This window comes from Cuculus canorus, chromosome 2 (assembly GCF_017976375.1).
Source record: "Cuculus canorus isolate bCucCan1 chromosome 2, bCucCan1.pri, whole genome shotgun sequence".
NCBI classification, from domain to species: domain Eukaryota; kingdom Metazoa; phylum Chordata; class Aves; order Cuculiformes; family Cuculidae; genus Cuculus; species Cuculus canorus.
Genome location: NC_071402.1, coordinates 126,932,982 through 126,958,504, shown reverse-complemented (window position 1 = coordinate 126,958,504; position 25,523 = coordinate 126,932,982). Strand labels below are relative to the sequence as shown.

General features: G+C 41.2%; 1 protein-coding gene across 2 annotated transcripts in view; it reads right to left on the bottom strand.

The window, feature by feature from the left end:
- The window catches only part of IGF2BP3 (insulin like growth factor 2 mRNA binding protein 3), a 111,242-nt gene extending 86,506 nt beyond the window's left edge, over positions 1-24,736 (bottom strand). The window contains exons 1-3 of one of the 2 annotated variants that reach the window (XM_009570854.2): positions 24,586-24,736; positions 23,898-24,119; positions 22,774-22,834 (exon numbers count right to left, since the gene is read on the bottom strand). In XM_009570854.2, coding sequence (XP_009569149.1) covers positions 22,774-22,834; positions 23,898-24,072 — 236 coding nt within the window. In that variant the 5' untranslated portion in view covers positions 24,073-24,119; positions 24,586-24,736. Of the gene's footprint in view, positions 1-22,773; positions 22,835-23,897; positions 24,192-24,585 lie in introns of those variants that run through there. The other variant, XM_009570853.2, reaches the window with a different exon arrangement.
- Positions 24,737-25,523: the final 787 nt, after the last annotated feature.

Genomic DNA, 25,523 nt, shown 5'->3' with positions numbered 1-25,523 from the left:
AAGAAGACGTCTCAGGATTCTTCATCCCTTCAAGGAAGAGAATATAAATTTGAATAAATGCATTTGCTTTGATATTAAGCTATTCATCAGCCTAACGACAGACTAAATTCTAACATTTGTATGGCTGACATACTCCATCTCTGATCAGGAGGAGGAGGTAAGAATCAGCAAATTCATCATATTTGCACCCCAACTTTACATCAGTTTTCCCTTATCTAGTAAACAAAACATTCCCTTTGAAGTGCTACTGCAAAGCCTGGCAGTGTGGTGGCTGCCTTCACAGCCAAGTCCTTTGTCTTTTCCCTTCCCCCAAAGTGAGAGAACAAATAAATGCCAGAGATGCCACAAAACCCTTGGGATTTGTAAGAATGTGTAGATTAACACAGTTTCAGCTGGGCTCAGGTAAGGCTTGATGGCTGGGTCAGTCTGGGAACATCTGGGGAAGGGAAAGGGACAACACAGAATCGTCTAGCTTAGGTCTCAACTACATTTTGGTTCCAAAGCAGCTAAAATAAGTGCCTTGTGTTCAAAAAGGCAGTCTCACTCAGTGTTTTAATTGCTTAATACTGACCTCTCACAGGAAAAACACATTTAAAGGACTTGTTATAACAGTATAAAAGTTTGCTAAACTTAAACAGGCCAGTAAAATCTTGCAACAAAACAATTTTAGAGACATTCCTGTCTAACAATAAAATCAAAAGCTTTCATTTTCCCCCTCAGATCCTTTTAAAACACACTCCTTAACAACAGCACCACCACCCACCCAAGCCTGCAGTAAATGTTTCACATCTTGAAATGCTCTCCTCTACTGGCTTTGTTCAGGACACAGACAGAGCTTATGGCACAAATCCACCTTGTCCAAACTTCTCTCACACGGAGATGTCACCCTCAATATTATGGTGACCATGAGATCATGTGACAAGCACGATATTTCCAAAAAAGTTGAACAGAACTCTATTGTGCAGCACTTCTCAGCTGCTCACTCCCTCTCATGCAAGTAAGAGCCCTTTTCAACATCTGATCAAATAAATAGGTGAGGAAGGAAGGGTGAAAACCCAAGCTGTACACAAGCTTGGTTCAAGCTTTCATTTCCAATAAAGCAAAGAGTTAGGACTGCTTTACTGTAATAGGAAGGGAGAACAATTCCTTGAAATCTCCAAAAGTTTCTTCTCAGCTAGCAATACTGCTACAAAACAATTGCCATAAAGTAGCGATATACTGTTTTGAAATATCAAAATCTCACACAACAACCTGAAACTTGAAAGCTGAGTCCCTAAAGTGGAACATAAAAGGGGATCTTCATCCAATATTATAAATACTGGGAAATTTTAACATAGAAAAATCCCAAACCACAAAATTGGCAGCCAATACGCTATTCAGTGTGCTTCGAACTGTGTCGTGCCATTAGTCTCTCACACTTATACATTCAAATTGGAATTGATGAGTCTCATAGCAAGGAGCGCGACTCAAAAAAGGACTGAGCACGCAACAACCCAGCCAGCACACCTAAAGGTCTCAGCCCAGCTCCACACCAAGTTAAGCAGAAAATGCTCATGTTGAGCAGTATATATCCACGAGTGAGAAAGCGGGGGGGGGGGGGGGGGGGGGGGAAGTCCCTTCCAGATGCACTTACACAAGTTTCACACACACAACTGCCACCTCACATTTCATTTCAGAAGGGAAACCTGTGTATCCTCTGCTTTACCACCCAAATCACAAAAGACTGACAAAAAAAGTAATCTCTACCTTTACACAACAATAAATAACACAGCACAAGGTTTGGGGTTTATTTTTAATTCCCACTTGGCTTCAAGGACTGAAAAGTTCGATGCAATTTAAAAACTATGTCAACTAACATTTGTAGCACAAAAATAACTTCAGCATCCTGAAAGGTAGGAAAGAGGAAGGGAGAGGAGCAGGGAACAATCACCACCTTAAAATTACCAGTTCCTCTACCAAATTCATAAGGAGCCAAAGGAAGTGGCAAGCCAGGTACAAAACAGGTACAGTCCCACTGCGCCCCTCAATTTATGGCAATAGTGAGACACCTATTGTACAAAATTGAAAGGTCACTTCAAAAGTACAAGAATAGCTATATGAACCATTTAATTTGAAAACATTTATGCCTTCATCAGTTGTTTGGCTACACTGCAAGTGATTTCAACTTGTCATCCAATGCACAGGTTTGAAGTCTGGTGCTTATTGATGCATGAGAAAACTTAATTTTTAATTTTATTTTTTTTTACATTACTGCTGTATCACAATTAGCACTAGGAAGAAAAAAAATAAATAAAGCTGTGCAGGGCCAAGAGAAGAATCACACAGAACCAGTGATAAAATATCATGAGCACCTTTGAGACTTGACCACTTCAGTTACTATCAGCTCCTATTAAAAAAGAGAACATCTAAATATATTTTTTAAAATTACCTAAAAATACACAAAGCTGTAACCCCCTTAAGCCACAGCCCTTCTCCCCACTCAGAAAGAACAGATAGAAACGAAGGCAATGTTTTTGCATTCCCAGGACAAGAATGAACACTAAACTAGCAGCAAAATGAGAGACCAAATCCCCCACAAACAGCGATGAACTGCACAGCTCCTCCTCAGAGATCACTCCTCCAGCTCCTCTCCGGTACTCCGGCAGTCCCATGCAGCTCCTCACTTAAGGGCAGCATTAGTGATCCGCAATCGCCTCTACCGCACGGACATGAGCGCATCGAGTATCAGCTCTCGACTTCCTGAATTAAAATCCCAAACCCAATGCAAATGTGCAGCAAAGAGTAACAGACAAAGCTGAGTCTGAAGGAATTTACCAGAGAAGAAACCACTTCCATGAGCATGAGTTCCAATTTCAGAAAGCATGTTTTTGCACAGGGACAAACTACTATACAGTAGATGTGGAAAGGGATGAGAAAAATGTGGGAACATCTTCCTGGGAATACTCTTCCATCTCAGACAATGCCAGCCCTTTTACAGTGATTTCCATGTCCCTCATAACCCTATTTTCTTCAGCAAAGAGGACACGTAAAGCTCCTGTAGCTACTACATCTCAGGCAGCATAAAACCCCGGAGGGCTTTTTTTTATTTTGCCTTGGAATAATCTTAAGTTTTGTTACTTTATGACTACTTGCAGTCATACCAAGTGCGCAAGACAAGAAACAGAGTTCCAAATTCCATGAAGGTATTTTATGACAATAGTTTCACTTAACATATAGCTCACTCAGTCTTAATAAATCCTTAGCAAAACATTGCCAGCACATCACAATGTGACTCATGTAAGCCTTGTATATGCACTTTTTCCAGTTTAAGCAGATTTCCTAATTAGTTTCTTCCATTCTAAAGAGACACTGCAAATAGATGTCAAGTGAAAAAGTTGAGCAAATTATGTTTGTGCTGCGTGTGAAGCTATTTGAAAGCTACCTATAGTTCACAGCATGTGAACAATATTCCTACTTGTTTCTCTTTTTGAAAGACACCCAAAACACTTGGTATTGCTTAAAGAAAAATGACTTCTCTAGTTTCTGTGTAAGATTAGTCCATAAGCAATTATTGGCAAATAATTTCCTTTTCTCAAGAGGAATTGCACACATTAATTCTTTTCAGGAATTGTGCAGGTAACAGGATTCAATAACTTCAAGCCACTGCTGGTGACCATACATCAACATATTTATTCTGGGAATGTTGAGACTCAGAGCCTTGGCAAGGGAGGGGGCATGAACTTCTCTGCCTCACCAAAAACAGGTAAAATGAAAAGCCATCACTGTGCTCCTTCACAAGCAGCACATTTGTGCACAGAGACAACGGACAGATGGACAATTTACTAAAAGCCATCTTGGTGTTCTCTGAAGGAGTAATCTCTCATACATAAATACAGAGGACACATACGCAGGAACACCCAGTGCTCATGTCCCACAAGAACTCTCTACATTTGTGAAACAATACTAAACATCAGGAAAAAAAATTTCATGGAAAGAGTCACTGGGCACTGGCAGGGGCTGCCCAGGGAGGTGGTTGAGTCACCTTCCCTGGAGGTGTTTAAAGGACCAGTGGATGAGGTGCTGAGGGGCATGATTTAGGGATTGTTACAAACGGTTGGACTCAATGATCCAGTGGGTCCTTTCCAACCTAGTGATTCTACGATTCTAAACATGTCCTAAGGGAAAGGTGGTGGGAAGAGGCAAGAAGAAAAACCACAATTTCTTTCTTTTATATATACTCTTCCCTTCTCTTTGCCATCCCTATTTTTCCTTCAACCTATCAAACCCCTCTTGAGCTGAAAATTGTCCATTTTTGCATCCCTATGTTAAATAAAATATCACTATATGCTCTCATTCACCAGTACTATCTCACTGTATGCTTTATGGGACATTTAGCAAAGGCAAATCACATAAGATCCACATCTCCCCTTAAGAGACAATGATTATTAAAAAAAAAAGAAACAAAACCAGAAAATAGAAAATTATAAAGCAAGGAACAATAAAACATCATGCTTTTCCTCACAGTTCTGATTTATTTTTTCATATTTCATGGTGTATCTCATACAGGTGTTAGAAAATTTGACAGTTTCAGAGGGAAGCATACACACAAGTATCAAAGTGACTGTACTTTTACACTCTCCTCATACTCACACTTTTACCAAATCCTTCTCACCATCCTTCCTCCGCTCCAGAGACCTACTGCCTCCTGCTCCTTAATTCCCATTTCTCTGCAATAATGCCAAGTAATACTTGATTTCAGCAGCCATATGAACGACATACAACGCTGGTGTCTTAAGCCTGCACAGACCAAATATACTCTTTTTAAAGAGCAGTCTACGGAAAGAATTAAACATCTTTGAAAGGAGATCAAGTGAACATCAACAATGCTAGTCGGTTCAATTGTTTGAACTCAATACCTATGGATAGAAAGTAAATGGATCTCCATCTTCCACTCTCAGGAACGTGCAAAGAGCAAACACTTATTCATTTCATCTGTTCTAGGCAGGTTACCTGGAAAAGGTTTTGGCACCTCACACCAACAGCAGAGATGCAGAGAGGGTATGCCAGTACCCATCTGCACTGAGTACCATTACTTCCCAGTGTTGCCTTCAAGTTTGTGGTCCCCCAGCTCTGACAGCTATATGTGATGCCCCTGAAAACTCAGACTCACTCGGCGAAACCACCTTTTTTTCCCCTGAGCTCCAAAAAGCGGCACAAAGACCATCATTTCTCAACCTCACTTCATGGACAACATAAAATTAACAGTCAACTGGTGAAGAAATAAATATTTAAGACTCACAACAAAAAACCCTCTATAGGCTATGGGCAATGCCTTAGAGTAAGAAATAACTTCCATATAAAAAATTCTGACATGAACAACCATAGAAACAAAGTTACTGACTCCTACAGCCAAACAGAAAACTGCTGAATTCAATAATCAGCTAAATTTATGGGGTAACAAGAGGTGTCTTATTGTGTACTCTGCAGCTAGCAAAATAAAAACAGGCAAGAAAAACTCAAAACAAAATAGTTACCCCCACCCACAGACTTTATTAGTTTCTCCCCCTCAGGTTGCTTCAAGTAGCTGATGCTTGATCACAACAGAGTGAATCAGTGTTTTTATTGCTATTCTAGTGGGGGGAGAAAACAGCAAGCAGGTTTACAGGACAAAATGAAAAATCCTTAGCTCTCAATTCACGTTAGTGTGGTTGGCGGAAGTAGCTTTTAGTTATACGGTGAAGGAGGGGGGGTTCTCCTTATCTTTCTTTCCATAACACAGGTAGGCAATCGTGCACATTAAGCAGCTGGAGTAGCACATCCCATAAGAGATGCAGCTGTCTCTGCCTGCCTCCTGGCTTCACACAAACTCCATGGGTTTAAACAATCTTTCCAGTCTTTTGAAGTTGTTGATACCTGCAAGTACCTAACAACTACTAGTAAACCCATCCAAATAATGCATATTGAATGTGCATTCTAAGTCATCTCTTTTCATATATATAAAATCATATCTGCCTATACATACAGTTCTATATCTCAATCTGTTTATTCCTAACAAGTAGTTCTGATAAACACAGAGGCAAAGAGTCACTCTGCCTGCCTAAAAAAGGGATACCGCGTTCCTGTTCAAAACTCACTCAGATTCAGTAAAGCGACAGAGGTTTTTACATCACTTGCATTCAAAGGTAGTTAATTTCTAGTGTACTCTAGTATAATTTCAAGGCACAGTGGTGACAAAGTTACTGTATTTTATAAAATCAAGCCATTAGCTTGTGAAGCAGAAAGTTCACCTTGATACCTTACCTGCAGAAGAAAGGAAGGAGAATGTTTTCAAATATTGGCTTTTAAACAGATATCACTACTTTTTACTTTTCACACACTGATCTGGACAGCAGGATACTTGAAGAGAAAATGTTATTGCTCCAATTTCAAACCTAACTCAGCAACTGAAGCAGATAAAGTTTGGATAAGCCACAGGCAAACTGCAGCAATACTTCTCTTTGTGTTGCCTTATTGTTTAATCCCAGACCTGGATCTAAAAGCACTCTGTGCTACCACTCAAAATAAGGGTTTCCCATAAAATTTAGACAAAAAGAATTTTTTCCTCAAAGCTCATGCAAAATGTAATGGTGGGGTCCTAACCACACTTCTCCCCTTTCATGCTGCTCATACAACCTACCAAAGTAGATGCTTCAGAAAGGTGTATTATTTCAGTATTTAAGATGAAAATCTGGCTCTTGGATTACCTCACATATCCATCTGTGCTGACGATCAAATTCCCTACGTGCGAAACATCAGATTTACTTACTACTTCCCACCAGGACAAACGATGAGAAAGCTGTCCATGGGGCCAGTGCACCATGCAACTCCGTTTTCTAAAGCCACCAACCAGCCAAATGACCGGGCACAGCGCTATGCTCTCATTGCAGCATAAACTCAAACACTTCAAAAGAAACTGGATATTTGTGGGCAGGATCTGATAGCTCAAGAAGAACAACCAGAAGATTTATATTGGCACATCCGAGCTATATCATACAAAACAGGTAAATCAACCAATGTAAGCCTGACTGTAGTTCTTAGGTTTATGTAGATTAGCCGGATTGTAGGATTTCACATACTACCATTTCCTTCAGGATTTCAGTTCAACAGTTCTTCACATCACTAATTAGACTGAAAGCTTATATTCATTATTTGTAAATTCCCATGAGTGGGACATAAAGATGTTTTTAGAAGAAAATTCTAAAGATTCTGTCATTATCACATTAATGCTGGATTTCTGATTTCTTTTTAAAAGAATACCCTTATGACTTCCAGGTATTGTCAATGAGAGAAGGTTAAGATTTTTATTTTTCTTAAACTAAAGAATTAAACACTGGTTGAAATTTAATTCCAAGTTCCAGTATCCATTAAGGAAATGGAGTATCATCTACCCTTGTGGTTTCTGACATTTCAGGCCTTTCCCTTCCAGTCCATCCCCAAGTCCTTTGGAAAACCTGAAAGGGGTTTTCTTGTCTGGCTTTTTTTTTTTTCCCCTCCCCCTTCTCGTTCGTTGGGAGGTAGGCAGTGTTAGCTTTTTTCTGGGTAGTTTTTTTGGGTGTTTGGGGTTTTTTTAAGCTACAGTTTCTCTTTCTCTCCTCCTCCTCAGAGGAAGGGTCTGTATTTCTCAAATAATTGTACTACTGAGCCGATTTTGTTGACCAAATATTTTACAGCTATGGTCACTTGCCATTTATTCTCCTATCCCACCACTAACTTGCAATTAATTGGGATGTGGATAACAGTAAAAACACTGAGGAGGTATATGAAGGGCTGAAAATAACATCTTTTAATGCAAAAGTGCTTCTAACCATGAAAAAAAAATTGTCTATTTAAAATCCTAACCGGTATGAACCAGAAATCCCCTGATGACAGGACACAAGGCTTGTCTTTTTCCTTTCTTTTCCCCACCCTCCCTTTCCTTCAACCACCAAAATAGCTAAAGGCTTCTTCCTCCCCTCACCTGTTTTCCTAGTGCCCACAGGGGCTTCTAGTTGAAGCAGGCAATATTTCCATTACAGACTAACCGTGAAGTTTCACGTCAGCTGGAAGAAGCACCTCTAGACTGAAACTTGCGTATGATGTCCCTGTGATGCACGGCCAAGTTAGGGGCTGAGGAGACAGGGGTAGCAAAAGGACTTCTTTTGTGTGTCTTTCCTTCTATCATCACTTACTCCACAGAGCTTGCGCGTCAGTTAGAAGCCCAATGGAAATAAGTGACATAGATATCCCATAGTATGTAAAAGTTTCGACAACTTTTTTTGTACAGGAGGTATGGCACCAGATTAGCTCTTGTCCTAAAAATAGTTCAGTGATTCAGCCTTTGCAGATTGAAATATCTAAATTAAATTAATGGTGTTCATAGATAAGCCCAGTAGCCACCATGCTGCCGAGGACCAACTTGGTCAGCCACGACCCAGTATTTGCAGAGAACATCAGAAATGCTTTCCATATTCCTTATGCCAAAGCTATAGACGGGGAACCTAACCCATTTCCATCTCTTTCAGGCCATGCTCAAGTGAAACTAAGGTTTTTCATACTCAGTTTAAGTTCATTGTGTGCTCCACATTAACTGGTCAAATTCAGTTCTGGCTTAGGGGATAGAGGAGAAGCAAAATAAATCTTGAAGTAGCAAGAATGGTCACCTACACACAGTGCGCAATTGCAAGACCTCTGCCAAACAGGCTCAGAGACCACGGAGCCTCTTATTTGCTACTTTTTTACTATTAAATATCTGATTTAGAGCACAGTACTTTAGAGCTTAAACTGAGCGACGTGTTAGGGTAGTTCAGGGACCCATCCCAGCCACATTCCTCTGCTACCCGGCTGTTTCACCCCACACAGACTCAAAGAAAAGCCTGCCTGCTGCCTCTCAGGCTACTTTACAAAAAAATCATACAAATTAATGTCCAATTCCTAAAATCTTCTCAGTAAATGAAGATTCCTGCAGGATCTGGGAGATGGAAATACACTGAAACAGTCATGCTGCTGAAAGCTCACCGAATTGCAGAAAGCTTACATGCTGTAACTGCAATAAATGAAAAACCTTGCTTAGTCTGATTCGAAGTATATATATAAACTTCAGCTAATGAGCTTGCTAGCATTTTTAATTCTCTTCTTTAGTATAAAAGAAAATCAACAAGGGCAAACTACTTCACTTAGGCAACTGTCGATATAATCTCCAAGAACACGAATAAAATCGTAGTGCTAAAAAAAAAATAAACTAAAAGCAAAGTTAACAAGAGCACAGAGTAAATAAACACTTTCAAATGTACAACCACAAGTTTCAGGCTCTTTCCAGTATTTAAAGCCACTCTTAAAGAATGCAGTGCGTGTGTGGGGGTACATGTGCATGGCTTTTCCTCTGCTTCCATTCTGGTTGAAACTTCCTTTTTTACTTTTTTTTCATAAATATGTACATTACTCAACTTTGCAAGAGGACAGCTTTATACTGCTATAACTTAGCATTTTAGAGATACAATGCTCACCATCTGATGTCCCAGCAAAGCCTAAAAGAGACCAGCAGTTTGCTTGCTCACATGGCTAAGGAGGGGTAAAATAAATAAATAAGAATCTATTTCCTCATTACTGCTTTCCACCCCTCAATCTCAAAACATATCAAGAACTGTTTTAAAAGCCCTAAGAAGACAGATAGCTTCTTTTAAATTTTCCAAACCACACTAACAGAAATAGATTAAGTAGAATTAATACTTCACCAGTTTCACAATAGAAAAAAAATGTCAAATTTACCATACATTTCCTATTATATTTGTTTAACATAAATTCTTGCATCTCAAAGGATTCAGCACAATGAATTCTATTCACACAAGTGAAAAGTTTAAAAGAACAGAAACCTTTAAAGTGTAAACTGATGCACAGAATAAGTACGACACCACACAAAATGCTGATTCTCACTTTGATGCTCTAATAATTATTTCACTAGTACATTTGGTTGAACTAATCCAATACCGACAAGAAGAAATACTGCTCAAGTGCTGGCCCCTACTAATGGCAATTCCACATAGCCTTAAACTGATTAAGTAACCTAAAGCAGATGAGATATAACACCTCTACCTGAGGAGTGCTGGAACATGTGGGGTTTGTGCTACCATTGCAAAGTGTTTTTCTTTCCTTTCTCTTATCCTTTCAAAACCCGAAAATCATAAAAGTGACCACTCTGTCATCTGACTTTGTTGTTTTTATGCTGAATGTCACCACATGCAAAACTTTTTAAAAGCGCCATTGCTTTTTTTGGTTTTTACACAAATTACTTGCAAAGAGAAACAAATTAGGTAGGATTATGATTTTCAGACATTGTCATATCTTTTAAGTAATTTTCTCTGAAGAACTCTCCCTCAAAAATAAAATCCTGTTCAATCACAAAAAATGTGTGGACAGAACAGCACCAAGTAAAGTTTTCATAGATGCAATTAGGGCAAAAAGTTACTTCTTATTTAGAATAACTGTGTACCCGCCCCTCAAAAAATGTTATACCCTCAAAGTGTGGAATGCACCATGATTCAGTTGGTATGTAGAGCTAAACAGGCACAGTTTGTGCACATGCACAGTGTTTTCTACATTAAGTTTTGATCTAAAGATAGAATGCTGAAAAAAATGTAATTTTGATTAACATGTTTTAAGAAGTTAGATTTGTAAAGTAATGAGAGCCATGCAAAGTTTTTCAACTCCTACAAAGCTTATTTTCTACTTTTTTTAACAGGGAAATAATTTTGGTCAGGGTGAGTATACCTACAGTAGCAAATCTATATTGACAGTAAATATTTTGTGCTGGCACAGTTAAAGCATCACAGCTTGTGTGTAAAAAGTCTCTCACAATTTTTTATATTTCCTTAATAGAAATATTGTTATATCTTTCACTAAACTTCAGTTTTAAGAATTACCAAAACAAGCTTCTGTGATTGTTAGAGCAGCTTTGATTAGCCAACACAGGTTTACATAATATACTATATGAAAGCAGTTCCTGAGCTTTCATACCAGGCCTTGATGAAAGCCACAAAATATAATTTTGTTCTCTTCAACTGGAAAAGGAAAAAACTAAAATTCAGTTGTTCACAAATTTTGAATTTTCCAACATTACAGTTATAATATTTCTTTCAAAAGCATGTCAAAAAAATCACTTGTAAATTAGAAGTGTAAGTCCAATTTCTCTAGTAACCTTTACAGTTAATATTTAATAATTTCCCCCTGCTTTCATAATACTATAAAAAAACTGGCATGACTTTAAGTGGCATATAAAGCAATTATAGCACAGCCACCATCACCTTTTAAATAATGCCCTTATTTTTCATTTCCTTCCTAACATAAAACAGAATATAGTGCATTTTTTGAGGATGAAGATCACAGTGAGTGGTGACTATTCCACCGTCACTGTAGATTTTAAATATACTGTTATGATCAGAGAACAAAACATAGTTTATATTTCTGCACCAAAAATTGCACTCCTGGCATAGGTTAACATTTATACTGTTTTGGTTCACTTTGTATTAACCTGAACAAAATCGTAAATTTGGATCAGTTTGTTTCAAAGCAGAAAAAAGGCGTATGTAGTGCTACAGCTAACTAGTTAATCCATAAGTATAATTTTCAAGTTAATCATCATTAACATCACAGTTATTTTCATTTAGTAACTTGTAGTTTTCTAACGCATAGCATTTTGCTACATATTTAAATTAAGATTAGGAACAAAGTTCATATGAATGATGATGATAATTTTGACCAAGATTAATAAATTATTTAGCAGTTAATTACTTCTAATTTAGTTTGTATATAGATGTGCAAACCTATTATCACACCAAGACAGTAATTACAATCATCTTTTTTACAATCCTACAGTACTGATTCGTTACAAGAGATACCTAAATTAGGCAGTACCTGCCCCCACTATGAGGTCAAGTCGCTTTTCTGGAGAGTATAGCTTAGCAAGGTTTAAATACGCCTTTCAAAGCTTTGAAATTCAACCGTTCCATCTGCGTATAGATACGCCCAACAACTGAGGATTTAAGAACATTTTAAAGAAAAAGAGCAGGAGAAACTTAAAAACATTAAATTACCACCATCATCACTCCCACTCCCAAAAAGAATCAGCAGCATAAGGAAGACTATGATGTTATAAGTTAACTATTCAACCACAGGAAGAAATCATCCTTCTTCAGGAGTTGCTGATCATTTTCTGCTAAGAATACTGTCTTCCCATATCTCCCTCAGCATCACCTCCCCAAAATCCAGCTCATTTCAGACTACGCTGGTGCCAGCTTTGTGCCTAGTACTGGACTACACAGTAAGAGGCAACTACCATTAACAACCAGAACTGAAGCTACCAACAGCCTCAAAACAAAGCGATCACTCCCTCCTCCTCCCTCTCCTCCCCCAAACCTCAAAGACATGCTTTAATAATTTGTAACCACATGCACGTTATCCACAGAGTGCAAGGAAAGTTCATAGAGCTCAATGTTAGAGGGAAAAGAAACAGGTCGGGACACCTGCTGCTCAGCCCCGCTGAACCAGGCAAAGTTCTCCTTGTGTAGCCCAAGTCTTGTAGGGTAAGACATGCACCACAACCACCTCCTGAAATCTATCACTGGTAAAATGCCCTTTCTTCCTTGGGATCTTGCAGGGCTCCATCGTGGTGAAAAACGACTAAGTTTTGAAGAGACTTTTTTTTTGCCTTTCCTTTTTATTTCCTCCCCTCTTCTTTTCTCCCTTTTCTTTTTTTTTTTTCTCTAAAGGTGCCACCCAAAATTACACATCCAGTGACATGAGCTACATCAAAATGCGGCTTTCTGAAACACAGCACCACAAGTGATTTCCACCAACACTCTCTAGCTCAGAAGTTGAGATAGCGTGAACTTTCATTTGAAAAGCCATTTTGAAGAGCTGCAGTACAAAACACAGCACTGCTATACAGCAGGAGACTGACGTAACCACACGTGCAGTGCTGGGTCTGTACTGCTGTTTATGCATTCAGAAGTAGCATTTTCATGTTAAGATGCTGAACCTAATCCAACGTATGCAAAACCAGTTAACAGTCATAGTAAGTGAACTGCAGGGACCAGGTGACGTGTGCAAAGAGGCCAGAAATAAATGTAGGATAATACATGAGCTTATTTGCCATAAAGGCAGGCAAAAGCCAACCACAGCAAGCAAATGCAATTTTGTGATTTTACTGAAGCCAGTCAAACACAAAGGTAAAGCAATCTTTAACTCAATCTAAAATCTTGAAGGGCTCGACAAATTATAATAATAAATCTTCCAAATCTTTTCCCAAGATTACTTTCAAGGAGCTATGGGTAGCTCCAGCTTTGTGGATTAAGCACATGCTACATACCTTAAAAGATAATTTCGCTCATTATTTGAATTTAATTGAACAACTGTCATCAAGCCCAGTTGAACAAAGGGTGTGTACTCCACAACTCCTACCTGAAGTAAAATAAGTTTACAGCTCTCTATTTAAAATGCAGAATTTAGGGGATCTTTACATGTAAACTGTCACTTCTTGTTTAAGAGAGCAGCCAGGATAGATGGGACTGAAATCACATCACTTGTAAAAATTCCCTACCAATTGAATAACATAAAAAATGAAAACTTCTAAATAGAGGCATGTAGCTCACTCTAAAAGTAAACACATTGTTAATGCAAACAAAATAAACAACAACGCAAAACAAATTATTTAATAGAACATTTGGATTAGGACTCAGACCATCACTGTGAAACAAACTTAGTATTTCATAAATTAATGAAAGGCCACCTACTTTTGGACTGTCGTAACTTAACATGGGGTGTTTGGGTGCTGAGGGTTTTTTTTTTTTTGGAGGGGGCAAATATTTAAGAAAAATGTTAACAGAATAGGCATTCTGATGTGCCTTCAAATGAACTGGTATTAGGAGTATAAGAAGAATTATGCCAACATTAAATACAGAGAAGAAATTCAATGATGAGTACACAGGATTTAAAAAAAAATATCTGCTCTGATTTAAGAGCTGTCCATTTCTCACCTATTTTTTACAGATTAATAGAATCAACATAAATACCTATGCCGTACCCTAGGATCCTCCAGCTCTTCCACTAAATGTTACTGAACCTATGTGTTAAAACCACGTGTTAAGCTGCGTGCTTACCATCGCCTAGTATGTACTTGAAATTGAAAGAGAATCAGAATTTGTAGACAGTTTTAAATGTACATTTCTTAAAAATGTACACTATAAATTTCTGTGCAGGTGCAAAATTCACATAACCAGGTAACAATCAAATATTGATATATTCAGCATTTCTGTTAGGGTCAAAACGAGCATCTCGAAATTAGCAATGGCAGGTTTTAGCTCTCTGTCACCAAGTCACACTACTGCCCACCACCAGCTATTAACATACTTAAATAACCAAACTTCTATTAATGCAAAGCTCGCTATAGATGAACTCTTGCTGTGGATCAGCACCAGCACCTGCTGTGATCAATACCCCTAAAAGACACTTAGCATTGAACCCCTCTCACTTGGCCCTGATGAATAGCTCCCTCTGCACACCAGAGTGCTGGTTTTCCACAAAGAAAGATGTACTTCATTCAGGGATCCATTTCCCTCGATAAGAAAATCCTGTGTGCTCTGTAAAGCACAGCAGAACACATCTGTAACGGACCAACACCACGATGGCAAGGAGAAGCTGTGTAGGCTGCCAACTCATCAGAAAAATTATTTCAAAATTAGTAACAATATTCCAATATACACACAAATAAACTTTTTTTTTCTTATAACCATTACCTGCTTAAGGTTGCCATAAATCTTTGATTGGAAAATCATGTAAATCATGTAAAGCACCTTTACCAGAACTTTAATTCACATCAGGAAAAGGCAAGACATGGTTTACGTTATGTGTAGTCTATTGTCTTAAACTATTACTTAAATTCTTCAAACATCCTACGGATTATGTTTTTCAAGTACTGTCCTAAAGAAACGCTGTTTTGAGATTTTTGCTGTAGGTGTAGGAGGAAAAATTGAACCATTCTTCCACTATAACCAGGAAGTCACCATCACGCAGAGAATCTCCCCTACATGTATAAACCAAATAATCCACTCTATCACTGAAATTTAATCTCTGGATGATCCGTTCTGTAACTGTCTGAAAACTATTGGTTTTTTTCTAAAAAATTAAAGAACAATCTTGTATCTTTTGCCTTTTTCAGACGGTACGTGTGTTTTCCTGTGTCAAAGCTAGGGCAGTTTTGCAAACACTGTTTCCCAAGAGCCTCCCCGCAGCACACTGAGGACTTTCTCCAAGGGCAGGGAAGAAGGGGTAGAGGGCATGCAGGATCAGGCCCCAGGATGAAAACTGTGTGAAGCAACCACGTGGTACAACTCACTCGAGGGTCTGAGTTGCTTTTTTCCCCCCTCCTTCTCATAGCTAGTCCTGCTTATTCTTAGAAAATTAGGGACTTGCCTTGATCCATACGTGCTGGATATTTAACAGATAATACCAAATCTAAATGCAATAAGATTTTTACTTCATCTCTAACCACTATTTAACACGAAGTTTCCTTAAAAAGTAACTGTGAACCCAAGTAGCAACATATTTTTTCAACAAAAAAGAAAATTTTTGTTCACACAGCGTTCCCAATTTTGATTTCTACACGACAATATTTAAGGCTCCATTAAGGTGAAGTGAGTTCCATTTTTGAGGGAAAACCTACAGGTCCTGTACATTCAACATTTAAAAATAAAATCAATTTACCAAAACAATAAAACACTGCTATTTTCACAAAGCAGAAAAATGTATTAGACACATGGTGTAGACTACTTATTTTAAAATAGCGTTCCTAAAGTTCAGCTGAGCATGAAAGTTAATCTTTCAAAAGTGAGCATTCAGCTCCAGTTGTGTTCAAGTGTACTGGTACTAGCAAAAAAAATACAACCTTACTATTTTTATAAGTTTTCCAGATATTTTTAGCTGGCCTCTTCTTAAACTGCAAATTATTCGATGGTAATATAATCTTTCAAAATGCATGTGTGTATATATACGCACACAGGCTCTTACACACACACATTCTCTTCGAAATACTTCTCTGCGTTATTATTACAGTCAGAAAATGGCCAAGATACCAAAAAAATTAAAATGGAGTAAGGCCCTTCCCAGCTGAAGGCCTTTCATTTCAAGACAGTTTCATTTCAATGCTTAGTCCCATACGCAGGAAGGGTCACACCCCTCTTTGATTCATTGTTATCTGTGCTCTTAGCCAAATTTTAACCGAATTACAAATACAGAATGGCTCATTTTACCCATTAGAGACAGTTTTCCACCCAGATTTTCAAAAGGGCAGTTTTAGTTGATGCTGATTCTACCGCACCATGAAGAGGCAGGCAATAAGGGAGAGGCACATCGCTGCTAAGGTTACATTGCACAGGGGCAGCTTTTATACTACAGGTTTCTCTTGTGCCAACTGCCATGATAATACACTTCAGCAAAAGTAACAACTAATATTATAACTTAATATCGCTTCCCGTTTCATAATCTCAATGCACTTGCAGGAAAAAAAAATTGAAACCACCACCTTTTTTGGCCCTTCTTTTATTGTGTTATAACATTTACCCTTAAACTGAACCTAGTAACCTACTTTATTTGCTAAGTATCCAACTAGAAACACCAAGATTTTCTCCTTGATTAAATGTATGCATCTTTCCATACATGTTCCTAAACGAGTACTGCAGATCTGGAAAAAGGCAAAACCCAGAGAGAATACAATAATATATTCTTTGTTAACTACCTGAGATATACCCAAACACAGAGGAGCTTTTTACCAATTACTTTTTCCAGGTGATGAAAAAGATCAACTGCCACTGAGGTGCCCACATGGATGAACGTGCCCAGAGGGGCAGGGTAGCACCAGTAAGCACTAGGCTTCCTGATCAATGCTCCGCAACCCAAACCTGGAGACAGGGAGATTTTGGATGGCACATATTTTCTTTATTTGGACAGCAAGTGTAAGACTTATACGGCAAAGATGTAGGACAGGAAGGCACACGAGTGTATATGCTTGACATACCCAAAAAAAAGAAAAATAAAAAGAAAGGAAAGAGGATGGAAACCTCAGACTATAAGATAAAGCACAAGTATTTTTAGTAACAATTCCCTTATTTCGCCTAGAAATGTGACAAGTTATGGTTTTATTTTAGCTTTCAACAGTAATTAGCACATAACATATAATTCTATATTCTGCATCATTTGAGATTAAGAATGGACTGACATTCAGATAAACATTTTGCTTATGAAAACAAAATAAGAGAACACACATTAAAGAGAATCATATTGAAGCACTCTGGAACAACATAAAGCACCTCAATACTGCTAAACGCATCAATCCTATTCAAACTTTTTGACCTATTTCTATCCCTTTATCAAACATGAAAAACTATCCTCCTTAGATTTCACAGCATTTAATTCTTGCACATATTCTCCATCTACTTACTGATTCTGAATAATTGAATTCCAATAATAAATTTGACTCTTAAGTTACAAGGAAAAAAAAAACTCGCATCAACATTGCTCTGTGCTTGTCTCACTGGACTTGTATGAGGATGAAATCACCAGAAAAGTGTCTTTAACCATGCTCCATGGCACTGTGCATTTGCCACCAAAACCCCAGGAGGATAAAACACTAAAAAAGTCAAGACAACATTAAGGAGAGAAGCACATTTAAAGAGCAAAGAATCTTTTCTGTAAGGTCCCTTGAAGTGCTATCCCTGTTTGTGGTTAAGTATTAGGTATTTTCTAAATCCACTTGGGTCCCCCCCCCCCTCTCATGGCCATTATGGGAAGCCTCACATTTTCTGCCAGGCAGGTAAATCCCAGGCCAGTTAAGAATTTTTCAGGTCAAAACTAAGCATTTCAAGTCCACTCAGTAGCTAGCCAGAAGCCATAAAAGGACTCCAGCACTGCAGAGTCCCATGCTCTGCAGTTAAAAGAGCAACGGAAATGAACACAGCTCCATTTTACAAAAATACCACCTCCAAGGTCTCAAAAATTGGAAAATGCTGTTACCCCATGCTTAAGGGGGGAAAAAAGGGAGAAATAAAAAAAATTAAAACATTTCCTGATTATATTTTACTACTACTGAATTACACTTCCAAAAAGTTATTTTTTATTCCATGCCTTCAAAATTCACTATTATCTATGCACAATTTAAGGTCCACTACAAGTATTTTCTCAGAGCACCTGTAAAGGAAGGTAGCAAAAACAGACTAGGACCAAGCTTTTTGGATGTGCATTTATGGCTGTGTTTCAAATACACCAGCTTATTTTTAAAAGCTGCAACAAGAAGGGCTTGGGTTTGGGTTGTTTTTTTTTTTTTTTAAATAATCAAACAGTATGAAAAGTTAGAAATAGTAAACTTGAACATTGTAATAATTAACACAATTAGTGAAGAATTGTCTGTTCCTGCCATAATGACTCATTGTCTACATAGGAATTGCCACAACTCTTCAGGTTTGTTTCCACTAACTGTAAAACTTCAAAGATTTTTTTTAGGAAAAAAAAAAAAACTTGTGTTCACATTTGCAAAATAAATGTGGAAATAGAGAATAAAAACCCGAAGTCACTATGCAAAGTTTTGGCTCTTGACTCGCAAAAGCATTCTAGTTTGGACTCAGGCAGGGTCATCCACCTCTTTCCACAGAAAAGAGTATGAATATGGCTAATAAATGACATTTTCTACCGTGTTCTCTTACATTCGGCATGTTACTCCCTGCTTGATATTTTCAGAAGCAAAACTAAAAATCAATGCCATTAATTATTTCTGTTAATAACTGTGACCATTGTAGCCAACATACATACTTCAGCCTTCTGAAGCTGTTTCCAACAGCTTTCCACACCAAAGATACAAACTCTCATTATACTGGAAATTGACAATACAATCCCGCACCATTCCAACAGTGGAACATTCATCCCCAGGATAGAGGTGGTTGCATGAGGGATATGGGCCCTGTTTTCCTCAAATCAGCCTTCAGATGCTTTAGCATTAGAGGTGAAGCACAGCATGTTAGGAGGCAACATTACCTACAAGGTGTGCCTTCGCTACACTCTTCTCCAGCTCCTCCCTGAAACAAACCCCATCAGAAGAGACACGGCGAGTTTATTTTCTCAACAAAAAGCCCTCTCGAGGTGTGGGAGAAGACAAACATTAATCTCCTAATTGGAAAAATGCCTCATCATTAGGACAATTGAGGTGTTGTGAGCATTTTAGGCACCTGGAGGCCCCAAGAGCGGGCATGGTAGATCAGGACAGGGTGGGAAGCCCACCTGGTCTTAGAAACCAGAGCCAGGAGGCTGCACCAGCCACATCCCAGGTGCCCAGAGTTAGCGCCTGCCCTCCCCCCTCATCACGCACGGTGACATCAGGGCCATTTGAATAATCAGATTGCAACGTACATCGCCTTGCGAGATACCAGCTGCTCTTGGATTGCAGCGAGGTAGTACCCAAAGCCTTGCGCCACAAGTTTCATGGGCATGGATGCACGTAGGCTATGGGCTGCCATCATCCTCCTCCCGCATTGCTGCATTGTGAGAAGAAAACCCATCTAAGTAACAATCGTGACTAACAGTGCCCTGCATTCCCTTGCAGAGCGTGACTAGCAGACAAAATTATTACAATGCCTTCTCCAAGTTTTGCATTAAGTGACCTCAACCTTTAAATATTGCAATAGTCTTCCTCCACACTGAGGGGTCTGAATGCAGCAATGCTGCATTCCTTTGGCATTCCCTTGAGATTTCAATAGTAAGTCAGGAATCTACTCTGAGCTTATTAAACACTTTGCACCTCCCCCAAAATAATTCTCCACCCTTCCATCAAGGAAACCTTGACCAGGCCCCTTCTTTCAACCACAGCGTATCCCCTTGTCTGTTTTCAAATGCTTCTGGGGGGGAGGGGAGGGAAAAAAGCCACACACAGGCTCTCGCCTTCCTTCCACAGCAGGTAGGAAGGTAATTTTGCAAATCTGGGTGTGCCCATTTCAAATCTGGAGATCCAGAAAGGGTTGGAACGCAGTGACTACTGGGCCCAAGAATTTCACCCTGAATAACAAGCCAGGAACAGTCCACCATCTTCTGGATTCAGGTCAATTTATGGCAACCCTGGCTGACACCACCTCTTGACCTTCCTTTATTCAATGAGGATATGGATTACCAAACCCTTACCCTTTCCTCCCATGCACCTCTGGAGAAAATGACACCCACAAGCTACCTTTGTGGTAGCATAGACACTCTGCTAAAAATAAAAATCATATTTAAGGAGTTTGTAAGGAGGGGCGCTAGGACTCTCCATGGAGCGGCCTCAACAGCAGCAGAGGTCAATACAATGTATTGAACAATTTCAGTGCACTCCAACACAACTTTTGCTCTTATGAAGTAATCATTTGACCAAACTATTAATCGCACACTCACGCTGAAAGACAGACTTGACACATCCACTTTTCTTTTCCTCCCCCAACTGGCATCCCTACTCTAACCATCTCCCTCAGACTGGAGCTCAGAGGGCTCTCTGAAACACCCTCCCCAGTCTCGCAGCCTCCAAACACAGTGGGTGAGCCTGGAGAGGGACACCCCCCCACACCAACTGCATCTGACACCTTCCCCTCATGGAAAAAGATACAAAGACTTCAACTAAGTTGCTCTAAAAGCACCTTAATAACCAGTTTCGCCAAAACACTCAACATTTGAAAACAGTGTATTTATACGTATCTAACTCTTCTAAATACATGTCCAGTAAGCAATATTTAGAGAGACAAAAAAATCTCCATTTTTGACCCCCCCCAAGAAAGGAGAAAATTGTTAGTTGTCTGTAAAACTAACAAGAGAGTCACTTTTACATATGGAAGCCACTGAATTAATTTTAAGTGGCTTTCTATATTTGATTTTGGGAGAGGGGGAGCGGAAACAAAGGGGAAGGAAGTGCAGTTATAAGAAATGCAATTTGATTTTCTGTTAAAACAGCAGTAGAAATTTGAACTCTATCTGATACATTCCAACATGATACTCCATGATGAAACAGTATTTTAACAAATAAGGGCTTTGGGAGAAGCAATAGGGGTAATGCTGATGCAATTACATTTGCAATCCTTGTCAATACCATGCCTATCTGTAGGCAACGCATGCCTAGGAAAGTGCTTAAGTTCAGTGCAGAATTCTTTTCAACAAGTTACAGACAGATACATGTTTCTGATAGTTGCTAATTCACAGACAAATAGGAAGACGCTCTACCCAATGTGAGGAATGGATTTTTACACCATTTCAGCTGACAGCTGAAAGAGCAGGAAAATACTTTTAAACACATTAAATAACAATTAAAAAAAAGGGGGGAGGCACCAGTGATTTTACAATTACTTTTACATGAGTGAAATGAATTTGTTTTCAACAGCATACCTAAAATCTACTTGTGCAAGTTTAAGATTAATAAATGTGATAATCTATTTATTTATTACAGAGACTACTAGGAAATTATCAATTCTTATCTTTCCCATGGAATTTTCTCCTTAAATCTAAAAATATATTTCATCTACAACAGTGTTTTTATATACATAAGAGATGAAATAGGCTACTATAAATCCCAGCCATATACCTTGCATATTAAATGAGAAAGAGCAAATGCAACACATTATTTTCCAATGAAAACTATCACATAAATACAACCATAAAGATTAGCATGCTTCAAATTCATCCAAAGAGGGGTTTCCCCCCCTTTAACTAGAGAAAAAAACCCTCCATACTTTCTCAAGTGAAGCTTCCCTGTAACACTAGAGATTAAACTTCTGATTCTCAAAATACCAAGATACAATGCCCACCAGAAGAGCTAATTCACATTTTCAGAAAAACTGTACTTTTAAAAATAACTCTGAAATAGTAGAAGTCCCTTTTAACAAAGTTAAACAGACAGACATACTTCCCAGATTGAATAATGGAGTACAGGAACAAGCACGTGGAAAGTTTGATCTATTTTGCTTTTACTCTCTAGTGCACGCCAGGTTTTCTATAGTCTAAATATTTGTGAAAGGAGCAGGCTGAATTGCTATAGGCAGCATAAAAATACTACCCTGCTTTCTTGCAAATATTGCTTCTTTACACCGAGCCCAAATTACAATCTTGCAGAAATTAAACATACGTTTAGAAATTAAGGATGCATAAATCCTGCCCTTATTGAGGAGTCATTCTCCTGCTGCTTCCACAGAGCAGCTCGAAATTCTGATGAAAAATCCTCTCAAATACAGATGAGACTTCTACTACGTGCCTATAAAATGCTGCAGATTCCAACATGGCAGGATGAAAAAAATACAGATAACAGCATATTTACAAGATGCTTTTTGTTGCTGGAGCAAAGCTGGTGTGTTTGCCCATTACACAGTTCACAACACCATGTCTCATTTCCTGCTAACACCCCGGATTTTAACTCTTCTCGTGGAACTTTAAATTTTGAAATCTTCACAATCGTTCGCCATCACACCAAAATAACTTGCTTCTCCCACAGAAAGGAGCTTTTCTTTTTTAAGGAATTAATACTATCACTGTTGCCTGGCCAAGACCTTACATTAGAAATACATGGGGTGATGCTAGAAAACCTCTAGGACAGCACAGAGTGCACGACTATGGGTTTAAGAAAGCGGTTCATTTATCTACAGGAGAGAAGAAACACAAACCTAAGCATTTTTCAAATTGCTTCTCACTGAGTAACTGAAGGCGGGAGGGGTGGGGGGGGGAATAAAAATTAATTACCTTTGTCTTTTAGGGACCGAATGCTCCACTTCTATGAGTTTCCCGTGCAGCTCCACTTTACCTGCAAGGATAAAGAGAAATATCTGAGCGAGTCGTCCTCGTCTCCCGGATTGGGTTTTGCCAGAGTGGAAAGCAGGAAAAGGGAGCGCAACACGTTATCCTCATTCATCGGCGGAGCGGGGACAGGAGCGGGGCCCGAGCGAACGGCGGGAGCGGGGCTCGGCCCGGCCTCGGGGCAGGGACAGAAGGGGTCTCCGCCGGTTCGGGGAGGTTTTCCTGCGCAAAAGCCGGCGGGAAGGAGGCGAAGCGAAGCACCGCGCAGCGCCCGAGCCCAGCCCTCCCGCGGCAGCCGCTCCCGGAGCTCCGCAAAGCCGCTTCCCGCGGAGAAGAGGGGGAAAAAAAAAAAAAACCAAAACCCAACAAGAACAAAAACCAAAACCAAAAAAAAAAAAAAAGCATAATTTTTTTATTATTTTTTTTAAAGCACACAAAAACAGGATGTCAGGGCCAGGAGCCGGCGCGCTGCTGGAGGCGGTGATGGGTGCGTGAGAGCAGCGAAGAGAAACCGAAATAAATAGCGGGGCAGCGCGGGGGGGGGTAGGCAGGGCTCCCCCTCATCACCCCGATCGAGGAGCAATGGGCTTCCCCCCATCACCCCACGCTGGCGGCTGGCAGAGCTCCCCCCCCTTCCCCATCATCCCAAACTGAGGGCAATGGGCGGCTCGCCCCCATCCCCTTCGCGGGCAGAGGCGGCCCCTGCGGGAGCGGCTGCGCCCAGCGCGGGAGCTGAGCCGCCCCCTCGCCCCCCCCCCCCCCCGCGCATCGGGGCCCCGGCAGGGTACGAGGGGGGCGGAAAAAAAACCACGGGAACAGCGGGTCGGGGCGCCCAAGCTCCCACACCCCCTCAGCCCCGCACCCCGGGGGCCTCGGCCGCGCAAGCCCAGCGCTGGAAAAACAACAGTTTGCATCTCACCTGGGGGAAAGAGGGGGGGTAGGGACCCTCCCCATCCTTCCCAAAGGTCCCCCCCCAGGGGCTCGGCCCAACCCCGCTGCAGCGGCTCCGCGGGCGCGGAGGGGAGCGCGGCGTGCGGGAGCTGCGGGGAGTGGGAAAAGGGGCTGCTCACCTGAAAGTGCCTCGATGGCCTTCATGGCCCAGCTCTCGTCGGGGCAATCCACGAAGGCGTACCCCGTCTTCACCAGGAACTGGCCCGAGAAGGGGATCTTGGAGTCCTTAAAGAGACTTTCCAGGTCGAGGGGGCTGACGTTCTCGCCGAGGTTGCCGATGTAAAGCTTGTTCATCTTCCTGGCGGCTCGGGGAGGCGCGCACGGCGGGCTGCAACCCTCGTCTTGCGAGAGGAGGTGGGGAGGAAGGGGGAAATAAAACAAAATGCGATGGAGGGAGGAAGGAGAGAGAGAGAGAGAGAGAGAGAGAGGACAGGGAGAAAAAAAAAAAAAAAATCAGATCTGCAGCTTGTGTCCCTCCCTCTCTCTCTCTCTCTCAAGGGGTAAAAAAAAAAAAGAGCGTGGCCAAACGGGAGCCCGAAGTGCTGCCCGGGCACAGGGAAACACCCAGCGCCGCGGATGGCGGGCTGAGAGGGAGAGGAGGAGGGGAGGGGGGGAAAGAAAAGTACTTTTTTTTTTTGTCTTGCCCCCAAGCCCCTGTGGCAGCAGCAGGCGGACTATGAAAATGTCACACTACGTGCGTGCAGGCGCCGCCTCTCAATATGAAAAAAAAAAAAAAAAAAAAAAAAGACCCAGAGAAGGGGAAGGGGGAGGGAAGGAAGGAGGGAGAGAGAGAAAAAAAAAAATTACTTGAATATTCCGGCTTTTTGAATGAGCCACGTGTTCAAACTACAAATCAACTTCTCACGTGAGGAATCCCAGCTCTTCAATTAGCGAGTGGATGGGGCGCGCACACGCTCACAGAGGAGGAGGAGGAGGGCCGGGGTGAAGGACGGGGAGGAGGGATGGGGGGAGGCTGGGCAGGACAGGACAAGTTTCGAGAGGGCGGGGGAAGGGGAAACCGGAGCTGGGTGGGCGCCGGTTGCGCTCGGGTCTGCGCCGCCTCTGCCCTTCCGCCGGGGGAGTCCGCTGGGCGCTCCCCACCGCCCAAAAACGGCCGGGAGGGCACCTCCCCCCGAGCGAGGGAGGGGACAAGGCACCGCAATGCCCGCCCCGCTCCGCTCCGCCCCCGCCGTGCCAGCCTGTGCGGATTATGCACTGGGGTCGTGCCTGGGCGATCCCGCTCTCCGGCACCGGGGGTCGGTGGGGGAGGAGGAGGAGGAGGAGGAGGGGAAAAAAAGGAGAGGGGGGGAGAGCGGGGACCCGCGGCTGCGTGCGGGGGGGCTGCGGGGGTCTCTGTAGCCTCGGAGGAGCCCCATATGGTAATGGTTCTGCATCACTCGCAGTGCCCCTTGCGCTGAGCCCTACGGAAAGGAAGATAAAAAGGGGAGGTGGTGGTGGGGGAAAGAAATAATAATAATAATAAAAGACAAAGGGGTAGAGGAGAGTTGGGGGATGATGGAGAAGGAAGAGAGTCCTGGGGGCCGCGCTCTCATTCCAGCTGGGTAATGGTGGACGGCGCGGGGGGAAGGCAGCGTTGCCCTCGACTGGGAACGGCACACAAAGGGATTCGGCGACCCCCACCCCCCTCCCCCCACCCCCGCTCCCCGGCCCGCTTGAAGGAACCATTCATAATTCTCCACATTCGTACGGATACAATGGTGGGCTTGTGGGGGAGGGGTTCGGGG